At 40.2% G+C, this 14,165-nt stretch overlaps 1 protein-coding gene across 2 annotated transcripts in view; it reads left to right on the forward strand.

Annotated features, from left to right (window-relative positions):
- Nucleotides 1-2,135, forward strand: part of ADK (adenosine kinase) — a 287,668-nt gene extending 285,533 nt beyond the window's left edge. For both annotated transcript variants that reach the window (XM_054163190.1, XM_054163192.1), the window contains exon 11: nt 946-2,135. In XM_054163190.1, the coding sequence (XP_054019165.1) occupies nt 946-1,070 (125 nt within the window). In that variant the 3' untranslated portion in view covers nt 1,071-2,135. The remainder of the gene's footprint in view (nt 1-945) is intronic.
- Nucleotides 2,136-14,165: the final 12,030 nt, after the last annotated feature.

A 14,165-nucleotide genomic window follows, 5' to 3' on the forward strand; every position in this document is an offset into this window, starting at 1 on the left:
TGAGTTTTAAATTTCACATCTTGAAAACCTCTTCCAAATCTACAAACATGTTTCACCTCTGCCATAAGTTCTGTCATGCTTTCAGTCACGATAGTTTCACCCAAGACAAAAATGTTTCAGAAAGGAGGGGCTCGGTTCTTAAAATTTCTGGTGCCACTTGTGCTTAACTTTTCCTGGTACATAATGAATAATCTCTTCTTTGGGACTCTGCTTATATTATATAACAAGGTGCTCTGGTTTTCCAAACACCCAGCTCCCAGTGATTGGATTCCAGTTTTCTAAGCCATGCCTGCTAGGGCTTTGTGAGCTAAAGCAGTTAACAAAGTGCCCCGGTTCTGAGAGGTGCTTGGATCTGCATACAGTTTGCTCTTTACATAGGTACCTGACCTGTTCAGAGGTACCCATGATTTCTGAAATCTTAGGTATTTCCCATAATCAGGGCAACAGATGTCACCTATCTTTCTTCATCAGGTAACAATTTCTCACCTCCTTTTCATTGTGAACACTTGCAACTGTGAATACAGATAATATTTCTTTTTTTAGATTTTTTTTTTCCTCTTTCTTTGAGCAAAGCTCATACAGTGACAGGGGTATGGGGCTGTAACTCTAGCCAGTATGAACAGAAGGAACTCAACAAGGAAAACTTCATTTTTAATATGGTATTTGAGCAATCAGGAATTCTTTCTGGGAAGAAGGACACTAATAAATGTTAGTTTTGGTAATCTTTAGTTTATTGAAGCTACCAAATGGAGATTTCAGGTAGAAGTAAGAGCGCAGCTCTCCAGCACAGCAATACTTCAGCGCAATACTAAATTTAAACTAGCCAGGCTATGTACATACAGCTAGGCCAATATTCAGTGCTTTGCCATGTGCCATGAGCTGATACACTCAAAAAACTAATGAACCGTTTTATTCCTTCTCTTTCCCTCCCTCTTTGTTCCATAGGTTTTCTCTCACAGCTCGTCTATGACCGGCCAGTGACCGAGTGCATCCGGGCTGGACATTACGCAGCTAGTGTAATTATCAAGCGTTCAGGTTGCACCTTCCCAGAGAAGCCTGACTTCCACTGATACCGGTGAATTGGAAGGATCAAAAGTAACTCCCATGTCACCATGGGATTGCTGCCTGATTTTTTCCTCCTTCCCTTTCCTCATCTTTCCTATTACCTGCATCAACGCTTCTGTACTTCTGTTCATTGCATTCTCAACAAAATACATATTTCTATGGTGGTTTCCTTCTCATACCACTACAATGTCTCAGTAGTCTTAAACTTCTGAAACAGTGCTAAATAAAGCTTTTTTCTTTCATCCATCAGGAAAAATTGTTCTGTTTACACAGTTTATAAAGAAGTCCAACATAAAATACTCTGCTGATTAACACCATTAAAATACTTCTGTTGAATTACCTAGTTTGTATCCAGCTGTGGCCAAATCCTACTCAACTTACGTGAAATCAACAGACCTCACTTTGTCACTTAATGTTATAAACCAGGAATTGTTCTTTCTTCATAGTGGAGTCACACTAGTGTAAGGAGCAGTCTAAATGCGTCAGGGATTTCCTTACGTATTAGAGTGTACAAAATCTGGCCATCAGATCCAGCCCAGCTTCCATGAAAGTGGATAGCTCTTTGGTCAATAATTTAAGGACCTGATTCAAAGGTTGATATCCTGCATTCAGTTGCCTCGCACTGAAGCAAGCAGTTTTGGGTCTGACGCTATGAGGAAGCAGGGTCTGGCCCTATTCTACGTGCAGTCACATTCATCTGTCAGGTGAGCTAGCAGATAGGTACTCAGTGATTTCAGGGCACGGGCATGCATTGATGAGGAACATAAACATATAGATAAATTCTGTCTCCTCTATGTGAGCTTTTTAGAGGCTGTATTTAATTAAGGTACACGTAGTGAAAATGAGGTACAGAAATATTTATGCAGGATATATTACACGATATGCCAAACGGAATCTCTGAAACGCACATTTTTAAACTTTTAATTTACTTTGGATAATTAAGCAATATGGTGGATTTTGTTTGTATTTACAGTATTCAAAAAGATGATCTGACACTGCATTCATTACTTTGCTATGTAATTTGATACTGATAAATAAAAAATTGTCATACAGTAACTCCTGGGTTTGTATTAGTACGTGTCCAGCTTTCCTCTACATGTTGTGCTCAAATGGGAACAGGAAATGAGTGTTTAACTCATAGTATGTGCCAGATATCAGCATTTTATAGATATATGACTTTCAGTGTCCAGGTGTTGAAGGGTGATCTCAGCAGTAAGGAAGGGACGGGACATCAGTGTGGTATTTATACCACAGGTGAGACAAAAAAATTAATGGCTAAGGTACATCAAAGAATGTTGTCAGTGCAGGCTTTGCACTTTACTGCATAGTATGGAACAAGGGACACACAAAGATGTAATGTTGTTATTACAGTTTGTGTATTGCAAAGAGTATGGGGAGAAATCCAGGCTATGGTCCCAGTTCCATTGTTTGACCTAGTATCTAGTCTGATATAGACAACAGGCTCTGTTGTCTTAGAGATAACCTGGTAGGATTGCTCCAAGCATGAGAAGCTTCAAACCAGCCACTTCTAAAAATCCTCATGAACTCAGTTGTCGCAAGCACAGGTCACTTTGGACTTTACATTTCTCATGTTCTAGCATAGAAGAGAGGAAGAGGAATTAATATATGTAGTAAAAATGGAACTGCAAACAAAATGGAAAGAGGCTAAGGTGTGCATGGTCTTTAGGCTTTATGGTTTGATCAGAAGAATGTGTTTGTATCTCATGGTTAACTTTTAATTCAGTGTGTTCTTGTGATATATTTTTATCTAAAAAACAAGCTGACAGGCTGAAGAAGGATGTTTTGCAGTGCCTGCTTTTAATGTACAGTCACACATACCACATCAGGCTTACTGCGTGAATTTGCCTGTCTGTAAGGAAAAATTCAATGATATAGTTGTTAAATTTGATGTTCCCTTTGCTTCACATCCATGACACTTACCATTCCATTTGGAACAACTTTATCAATGTCATGGCCAGATAATTAGGATGCATTTAAACAGAATATAAATATGTAAACATTCTTTACCAATGGAACTACAAGACAGCACTGCTGCTGTAAAAGAACAGATGTTACATAAAGGAAGGTAGTTTCAAGAGAGTGCCCTTCCCCTTCCGCTTCTTCCCTTTCCCCTTCCCCTTCTCCTTCCCTTCCCTCTTTTTTTCTTTCCCTGTTTTTTTTCTCTTTGTGCTATTCCTTGTTTCAATTCAGGATGCAAGAGCTTCAAGATGCAGTTTCTGTTCCAAGCTTTTCCACTGGTGTACTTTGGTGGGCTTGGCCTCCTGACATTTGGCTCTGAGCATCAGCTACAAGGCATAATTTGAAGACAGGGGAGCGTCTGAGGAATAACCTACCACCCAATTCATGGAAGAGCATCAGAATCTGACCTGACCCATTTAGCCATTCATTATTTCCTCAATATCTGTCAATAGATGTTCTTGGATGATGTATAGATACTGAGAAGCATTTTGCAAACTCATGCTCCATTTCAAGTTGTGCTGTCAAATTGCCTGTCTCAAATCCCAGATGGGATAGCTGAAGTGACATCTATGTGATGGTACAGTCCCCCTGTCACTGGAGGCCTGATGTGATTCACCCACTTCCTGGGCCACATACCAATCTGAAGTAAGGCAGACGCTTCTCTGCTTACTTATGTGCTTGATTATACTTCATAAATGTGAGTGCTGATATGTTCCACTGTATCCAAATAACTCTCTGTGTGTGTTTATATGTTTAGTGGTTACATCTATGTATATATGTGTATTTTATTTTACTTTCTAATTTGTGATACCTTGTAGTTAGTGTGAATCTTGTCATTGAATCTCTAATTAAGCTGCTATTTCAATTATAACATATTCTACTGATTCACCTTGATAATTTCAAAATGGCTAATTATTAAGTGCTGTTAAAATTCAACCTTTGGATCTACCTCTCACCATTAATATATTTTTAATTGCTGCTAATTCATAACCATGTCAAATATTTTCCCCTACAACAGTCTGTCACTGAGGTTGAGCCATCATTCAAACCTAGAGTTACCTGGGGTACTTTGAGGAAAACAAATACTGGAAATCTCTTTCCCACTAGCTGCTGGCTAAAGTATATCACCCTTACTCAGATAAAGATCTTCCCTTTTGCTGGAAATAAGACTGCATCTCCTGGTCCCAGTATCACACAAATTAGGCTTGGTTTTGTACTATATATGTGGGTATCAATGCTGCTGAGATCAACCGTACTCAGAAAGCCATATGGTAAATATTTGAAAAAAAATTAAAGGGTTGGCAACCAGGAAATAAAGGCTGTGTTGCCATTTCTGGAGGTGATCCACTTTGTTACTTTGGGCGCATCACTTTCCTCTCTCAGTCTCTTTCTGTCTATAAAGAAGATGATAAGCTCAATTAGATGGTAGACTCGAGAGATTAAGGTGGTTAGAATTCAAGCAGGGCAGTGCCAACCACATCTCTGCCTGTATTCATTGCTGGTCTTTTGATTATTTGAATTTTTCCTTTGGTACATGAATTAATTTAAAGCTATTTGTTCTCCCTTTAAAAACAGTGCTAGCTGTTACTATTTGTTTGAGGGTCAAGACAGGGAAGGCACAGGAGGGAAAAGGAAAGGGTGGGGGGGAAGCTTTACTTATAAAGTGAAGTAAAATATGCTATGTGAAAATTACAATAGAAATGCACACTGTTCTAAGATTACAAGTCTGGGAACCGTCTTTAATTTAAAGGGTCTTATCCACAGTTTTCATAAAGAAACATTAATTAAAAGTGTGATGACATGTTTGGGATTTAAAAGGAAATCATTCTGCAAAGGATTTATAGCAATCACAGCTCCAGAGCATTAGGATTACAGATCCTTGTGCTGTTCCTTTTCAGCGATCATGTGATTGGCTTGCTGTTAAATATAGCTCCCACTTAGTGAATTGAGGCAGGCTTGGGAAAGGTAGGGATAGTTTCCCTTTAACCGGCAAGATTTCAGAGGTGTTGGAGATTATACAATTCATTCATTTTTACATAAGATCAAAGGGAGAGAGGAAGTCTTAATTTGGGCACCAACTGTTACTCTCTGAAAGTCTTGCAGGTTAAATGAGAAGAGAACATGGGTGATGCTAACTGCCCGTATTAGAACATGAGCCTATTGTTTTATATCTCACTAACTCATTGTTCCTTTCACGGAGATAATTCTCACACTTCAGACTTTTGGAGATAGTTATGTATAATGTGAGTAATGCAGCAACCAACTGGTTCAGAGGTTATTGCCTAAGCATCTTTCCCTTGATCTAATCCCCTGCAAGGCTTTTTTGGGGGGGCAGTGTTGTTAATCTAAAATGACTGCTAACTGACTCCTGTGTCAAACATTATTCATTATGTGCTTTAAATGCTTCCTGCAGAGGCCAAAATAAATTTTGCCTTTTAAAAGCAGACCACAAGGAGTGCCTATGCAGGATATTTCCCAAAAGGATTAGACTCAAAATGGCAGTTAAGGTGATGAGGGGAAAAAACCTGCGCTCAAAACAAAGCCTCACAATTTAGCCAGGGACATACAAAATGGCAAAACCTCAGTTATCAAAATCCACTTTTCATGTAGAATTATCTATAAACTGTTCTGGTGATAGAAAACACACTCTTGCAGGGTGGGAGAGGTATTTTTATAAAGACACGGAATGAGCAGCCTTTTTAGAAAATGAAGGGGGGAAAAAAAAGCAATAATTGCTTCATGTCTTGGGTTTGGTTTGTTTTTTTCAGGTGTCACTGGTATTGGCACAAAGGGAGAGAGATTTCTTGTGCCAATGGCACCGACAGGCCTTGCATGTGTAATGACAGCATGGGAAGAGAGACACACAGGGAGATTTGAATAGCAATAAGGTGGGTTTTCTTCCAGTGTGAAAAGAGCATGGGATCCATGAGTACTGAGATGAAGTATAGCCTTGCTGCACAGTGCAAATATTTAATGGTGTTCTAACTATCCCTTGGCTATTGGAGTGTGACAGTTAATAGCCATCAGCTGCCAAACCCAGTGAACAGTTTGGTTCCCTAAAAAGAAAATGAAAAGTTAAAAAATGAAGCTAGGCAGACTAGAAACCTGCAAATCATAAATGTGCTATAGCTTAGCAGGCAGATCATCTCCCAGGTTCACAGCCATGTCAACCTGAGCTGCTTCTCAAATGCAAGAAGGATAGTGTGTGTGTGTGTGTGTCTTCCTAGTCCTAGCTTTGCCAGGTACTCCAGGCAAGCTTTGACTGGGCTTTCTGCCTCCTGAGGCCCTGTTACTTCCTGGTGATGTTTGTAAAGCAGATGGACTAAAGGCTGCAATGAAGAAAAGCAAAGCATTTGGATAAAATACCTCAAGTCAGTGGTCTAGTGGAAACATATAGAAAAAGAAGCACTCCTAAACTGAGTGTGAGAGAAAATGTGTGCTTGAAGGCCTCCCTGTCTATGGAGATACTAGCATTGGTGTACATTGGCCTAAAAGAAGTATTACTGTGGAGAATATTTCAAAAAGTAGTTTCAGTTTGAAAATCACCTCTCGTTTTACATAGTATTTTTCTCATTCATACTAGAAGTAACAGTTCATGCTACTTCAAAATTGCTCTGGTTTGAACATACCTACTTTTTGTGTCCTTGGAAATAGTCACACACACACACACACACACACACACATATATATATATATATATATATATATATATATATATATATATATATATATATATATATATATATATATTTGCTGCTTGCTCTTATGTGATGGTAAGTATCAAATAAAAATAAATTGGCCATACGCTCCGGGCTCCCTGTGTTAGTGAGAGTGCCTGCAGAGGACAAGTTAGAGCAAGAAGCTGAGCAACAGCCGCTGAAATGCTCTACAGGCAACTCCGTTAGCTCTAGAGAGAAGGTAGGATAGCACCAACCTACTACCTAAAAGCTATCTAAAGTGAGAGCAGAGAGGGGGACAGCTTTTCCTTGGTACTTCCCCATTGTTGATATTGCACTATTCAAAATGCAGTTTCTTAAAATTATTTGGACTGCAAGTTAATGATAATTTGCCTCTTTGTATTAATACTTGTGACAGATACTGCTTAAAACCCCATTGCTCATCTTGTGTTTGGCCAGTGCTTCCTACATAACCTTTTGTTTCTATAGGATTTATCTCTCTCCTAAAGTATTTTCCCATAAACATACCTCCTGTCCCAGTTAGCTTCATATAAAGAGGAAGCTTGGGCTTTCTTAAGAGGTGAGGCAGTTACTGTTCAAAACAGTTTTTCCCAAAAATTAGATTGTTGTCATATCTGTGGATCGATGAATTACAAATTAAATAATTGATCAAACTTTGAGATTCATTTTCAGGCATATCACCACTGGTGGGACTATTAATGGCACTGAAATAACTTGCAGAATTCCCATGGTTCTTCTACCAAGCTATCCCACAGACAGACCTATTTTAGTCTGGCCTATCCTAAGCATAGCCAGCTGCTGTGGCTGTCTTGCTTGGTAAGGACAAAGTGCTTTCCTATTAACCTCCCAAGGTCAGTACAATAACAAACACATTTTATGTTTGATAGTGAAAAGCATTTATCAGTGCAACTTTTGCATTCCATAAATGGCCACAGATTTCACAAGATGAGCACCCTGGATTTAGAGACGGTTGTGTTCCAGATACACGGTAATTTGTATGTATCATAAATACATACATGATACATTTCATTGCCTAAAATTAGCAGTGAAACAGCCTCTTGAGGCTTGATGTTTATTATTCACCACAGTGTTTCAGGACAAAGTAAGAAACGAGATTTTAGCACATAACCTGGCAAATTCAGCTTGGAAGAGGAAGAAATTAATTTGGAATGACTTGTCATAGTATGTTTACTACAGAAATTTATGCCAGTTCTGAAGCTAACCTTTTTACGCCTCCTCGTCCCCCCACCCTCCCAGCAGAAGCAGCTTAAATTGGGCCATGGCAGTCTCACAGAGTAGGAAGATATTTGAGTTTCCCTGAGGCTCAGAGTTCTGCCCTGAAAAGAAGCCTCACATAGTGTCTCAAAGAAAAAACAAACAAACAAACAAAAAGATAAATTGCAGTGTGTTCAGGTATTAACTTGCATAATATCAGCTACAGCTTTACAGCTTGGGTTGACATGCAGAAGTACTGTGTCTTCCTTTCTATGACATATCTGCACACCTCTGCCTGACACAGTGTTTTCTTCTCCCTCTTAATCTTGCCTAGAAAGTCACAAGTAGCATATTTTATTTATCCTTGTGACCTCATTTTTCTAAGAGACAAAGATGGGGCAGTGATGTGGAGGACATCTTTTCTGTGTTATTCATACCTTCTAAGACAATTAGCTTCCCTGAAGACTCACTCACTCTGTGTTGAACCGATGATGGAAGAACTGTTCTGTGCTTAGAAGGCCTGTGAGAGTTCTAATGATCCATTGTTGGTTATGCCTGTTACTGTGTTTCATTGCTGTAGTGAAAAATCGACTCTGTTGAAACAGAAGGCAGCCCTATCAAAAGTCTATCCTCTTTTCTTTAATTGTCTTTAATTCTTGCTCTTAATTTTCCTCAGATATATCCTGCCCATGTACTAGCCCATCATGATGCTGTGATATCAAATGGGATCAGAGCTCAGGGCATTTGACATTGCAGCCCCATATTGGAGCTGGATAAATTTGAGTAGTACACAGCACAGCAAGCATCTCAGGGGGCTAGGTTTATTTCCCAAACACTACTAGCAAAAAGAAAACAGACACAAATGCCTGTTGCACAGGTCTCTTTTATCTCAATTCTGCTCATTTAGCTCAGCTTAATGATCCTTTTTGGCTGCCTCTTCCCTTCCAAACCATAGCTGTGAATATTCATCTTTAAAAGTAAAGCACCATAGAAGTGGGCCTTCATACAGGACTCTTGCTGGCTGCTAGTCCTGCTGACAAAAAAAAAGACTGCAAGAACCAAGAATTTGAATAAAGGACAAACGTCACATATGCTGTGTGCTATGGAGGACAAATGCTGAATACAAAATATGTTTAATTGCTGAGTTAATTATCTCACTAAAGTCTAAATGTTATTTTTCAGCACTTCCCCTCCCCCCCCCAGTTGTTTACTTTTATCAGTTAGAAAATAAAAAAATCAATGTCATGAAAAACATAATTATATTCCTACTAATCTGGAGTGTTTTCTCATTTGAGTACTGCAGTCTGATGTGTTTTATCACTTTCCATCAGATTATAGCAGTGGAAATTGCCAGTTAAAAGCTATGGCTTTATAGCAGAATAAGGGAAGAAGAAAACCCACCCCAAAGCTATGTGCCTTGCCAATCAAATCTTATTCCTAATGACAAAGCTTCTGTGATTTTCTTTCTGACAATACATGAATAGCTAGTGAATAATTGGTTCAACAGGAGCTTCATTAAAGTCCAAGAGAGAAAGCAGGATCTTTCATGTGAATAATTTGGAATGATTGGTAAAGATGAGGCATTATTATAAGATTGCCTTCTGCTCCAGTCGGAAATATGCAGCTTCGTCTTTGCTGATGTGTGAAAACATTTTGTAAATCATTCTAGCTACTCCCAAGTGGTGGATGATCTTGCTACTTAGTGAAATGACTTTTTGGTTGCTACTGTTTCTGGATTAAATGCACCCAATCTCTACACAAATGTAAAGTAATTGAGCTTTGTCTGAGGAGCCCAGCTGTGGACACATTCTCCCACTTTCAGCTTCCTCCAGTACTGTGCCACAAAGACCCATGGAAACCCAGACCCTGTGAATATGTGCCCCACCTCACCCCACCACACTACTTTATTCAATGTCATCCAGTCTGGGCCAGAGAGTACATGTGAGATAAGTGCATCAGCCTGTCTGCAATGGCTCAGCCACTACGGTCTTCCTGGTGGTCAAAAACAATATAAAAAGCTCAGCCTGGCAGATAAGAAGTCCTCGAGCACCCAAGGAAATAAACCTATATCCCAGCTGGACCTTTTCCCAAGAGGATCGCTAGGCTGTGGTAGGATTATGGTGTAAAGGTAGGTCTCAAGGACAGCATATTGGGTGAACATCTGGTGACTGACCATATATATTCCAGTAGACACACATGCCCTCCTGCTCTGTCTTCTGCCTATTTTGACAAGAGCCAAAAATCCAGGAATTGATTTTTTTCACCCAGTGTACCCTCTATAGCTCAGCAGAGTTATGCTAATATACAGAGACATACGCTACCTGACAGAATTTGTTTAATTCCTGCCAAATTAATGACTCTAATAAATAACAACAGCAATGCTGAACATTATCCTGATCCTTTAGGCAGTGAATAAAACAGCCTTCCTAACTCAGAGTCTGTGGCCTGATGTCAAGTGGCTGCAACCCAAGCCAACTCAGAGCAGCTAAGGAGGCTACATATACTGGAGGAGATTCACTGCAGGGTAACTTACAGAGGGAGTAGCAAGTTTCATTTGCTATGAGTGCTCATTTGTATGGACTAAGTTAATCTGAGCAATGCTTTTACCATGCTGATGCTTCTCATCCTATGTGTGCTTGAAATGTGGAGAACCACATTATCCCTGCAGGACTGAGAATCTCCAGAGGATCTAGAGCCTTGGTAGACCTTCTTCTGCAATCCATGGCAATGCCCATGTTAATTTTGATATCCTTACAGCCTATTTCTTAAACCATTTAACCTGTTCCTTTCTTTTTTTTCCCACAGGTCTTCTGGTTGCTGCTCAGTAATGTGTGCTAGTATTAAATAGCCCTGTCAGAGGGATGAGAACTAATAGCATCAGGATGGATATATATGAAAAAACATCCACAAATTGAGGGCATGCAGCAACAGTGAGCAGCATTTCTGTGAAGAGTTTTTCCATTCATTACCAAAAAGAAAATATTTGTCATCATTCTTCCCCAGAATGTTTTTACAATGGCAGCTGCTACCTGAGCTGGTATTTGGGTTGCTGAGCAAGTGAGCAGCATCTTAAGGAAATAAACATGCAGGCAGGTGTGCAACTATGCTCATTTGCTGCTTTTGGAGGGCAGGAGAAGGGTGATGTAATTAGCAGACACATGTTTAAATTTTTAATTAAGAGTTTTAATGGATTATTCACTGCCTACCAGAACACACACACTCTTACTTTCTCACTCTTTTAGGCTGGGTTCCTAAGGAAACCAGGCTTAGTCAGTCATGCTGCCTGCCAGCCAGCCTTCCTTCCTAATCAGTGTTGGAACTCTTTGGGGTTCATGGCAGGCAAGCACCACTTTTGTGGTAAAATGATGACTGCATCACAACACAGTGGTAGGAAAAGGTCTGAGCAGCTGCTGCAGGAATTTAGCAATAGGCGTGGAAGGAGGAGGGTCTAAGTCTCCAGCAAAATCAGCTGGAACGGGCAAGAGAGGAAAACAGGGAAAGAAGAAAAGAGCATCCACAGTTTGCTTTGACTCTCTCTAACTTACTGTTCAAAGAGGATTTTTTAATATTTTGTGTTAGTCTCATGACACTTGCTGGCACAGTGATATTCCTAGTGTAATACAGGTTACAACTGAGGTCAGAAGAGTATGTAACTGAGAGATCAACTGGACTCCATGAGTTGCTAGTGCCACTGCTCACACAAGTTGTTTTCTTCTATTTGTGAATTAATGGCCTTTACTTCCAAATTGGCTCTATACTTTGGATACAGAAAGGCTGAAGGACTAAGAAAAAGAGTTCCCAAAGGTTCTAGCCTTGTTGTCTTATCGCTGAGAGAGGGGAAACAATCTACCACTACTAATTTTGCTCCTTCTATAGTATAAGTGGTATGTTTGATCCTTGAGTGAATCCACCATTTCTGTTCTTCTGTGAAGGAAAACGGGTTGACATTTTTGTTGAGATTATCAGTCTTTAAAAGCTGAGATTTTGAGAGGAACATCCAGTCAGGGAGCAACAAGAGCTGTCTCTGCAAAGGAAGGTAAACTGTGAGCTGAGCACACTAACACAAGTGGCAGGGCAGGAGTCTGACCAACACTACAGCCCAAGTGAGGCAAGCAATTTAGATCAAGTGAGGGTAACAAGGATCAGACACAGCCCAGTTAGCACCAGACAGGTGTGAGATCAGGCTGGAAGTCAGCTGCAGGTCGGAACAATGGGCCTAAAGCCAGGGACAGGCACGTCTATGACACAGCAGGAGCTTCTGCCCCAGATGGGGGTCAAATGGAAGTAGCTTAGCTTAAAAGCAGGTCACACAGGAAGTGGTATCAGCCCCTGTAGTGTGGTGTCCAAGGCCAGCAACAGAGGTGGGATAGCCCAGGCAGCCAAAGAGCCAGGACTGGGGATGGTCTCAGGGCCCTTATCCCTCATTTCACTCTGTTTGCTTCTGCTGAAGCAGGGATCAATAATTTGGAAAGTTGCTATGTGATGTAGAATGGTCCCTGAAGGCTTTAAACCCCATAATCTTCCCTTTTGGATTTAGGCTTGCCAGATAAAACTGCTGCTTGTTGATCCAACAAATGGTTTTTCCAACCCTATGGAAACTGAGGAAATCATGAGACTACTCAGTATCTGCTGGTGAATATTCTGGTAAGTCCAGGATGGAGAGGACCCTTGGCCCTAAGCACTTTATGAAATGGATGACCACCTGGGAATTTCAAGGTGCAGAGTCAAAAATATTGAGCCACAGATTGCCCATTGGAATGGGCTGCCCGGGGAGGTGGTAGAGTCACCATCATTGGAGGTGTTTAGGAGGAGACTTGATGGGGTGCTTGGTGCCATGGTTTAGTTGATTAGATAGTGTTGGATGATAGGTTGGATGCAATGATCTTTAAGGTCTCTTCCAACCTGGCTTCTATTCTATTCTATTCTATTCTATTCTATTCTATTCTATCCTAAATTAATAACTTGTTTACAGTCAAACAATAATAGTTTAATTAATTAATTTTATACATTAAACCCACACCCTACCAAACTCTTTCTGTATGTGCACAGTTTAAGAAGGAAAGTGATTTCACTGCATCCATGTTGCGGTGCCACAGAGCTGCTCCTATACTCTCAGAGCATAAACTCACCTAGCAGCTGGACTGGGATCTTGAGGTCTGAGGTCTCAGACAGTTCCAGCATAGTACTAGAAGTCAGTGTTGCAAAGCAAATTGCCAGGGAGCTCCTAGCACCAAACTATAAGAAAATTCTTACTGTAAGAAGATTCTTGTCCTATTCAATGGGATCTGCATAGTTATTTTGATTGTTTTGTTGCAAAACACCTCAATGAAACTACAAAGGATATATCTTACATCTATTACTGATGGTTTTTTCTACACCACTCACCAAAGCAATGTTTCATGTGCTTTCTCTTCTGTTGTATTTACTACATGAATTATCCATGCATCAACACAGTTTAGAGTCACTTTCAATTTTGTTACTGTTGCATTCTCACTTTATGGGTAACTTTATTAATTCCTTCCCACCAACTGGCCTGAAGCTAATGCTTTGTTCTGCATCATCACTGCCCAGCTAAACTTCATCATGTTTCTCTGAAGAAGGTCCAAACTGTTAGCCCCATTTGCAGGATGGCCTAGGGAGAGATGAGCACTTGTTACTGAGCTGTCAGTAGTCTGGTGGAGGTTCTGCTTAAATTCCAGGGATGACATCTCCCTAAAGGATTTTCACACACTGGTATCTCTGTGAGAGCTGCTGCTTGAATGGACACCATGAGTCTCTTGTTCAGACTCAGCACTTGTTGCAAGAGGTGCATTTCCACTTCAGTCAAACAATACGCACCCTGAATCTGGTTGGAGAAACAATCCTGGAGCCTTAGAACGTCTCCTTGGTCCCCCAAATCTCTTTTGTAGATAAATCAGTGAACACAGATGTTGTAGGAGCAAAATGAAATTGCTCATATTATGAGTCTTCTCAGTATGCGGATTATCACTTTGGCTTTAATATTGTTACTGCACTTTTTGCTGATAATTTACATTATTTTAATAGCCTATATATAAACCTGCTATATGGTTTCACTAAAAGTATGTGTGTGTATACATGTATGAGCATGTGTCTGTAATTGTATACAGTGCCTTATATACAGCCCACTCTCACAAGCCTTATGCCCCCCACAGAGATGGGAGGGAAAGTAATGCAAAAAAACCCCTA

This window comes from Dryobates pubescens, chromosome 8, assembly GCF_014839835.1.
Source record: "Dryobates pubescens isolate bDryPub1 chromosome 8, bDryPub1.pri, whole genome shotgun sequence".
NCBI classification, from domain to species: domain Eukaryota; kingdom Metazoa; phylum Chordata; class Aves; order Piciformes; family Picidae; genus Dryobates; species Dryobates pubescens.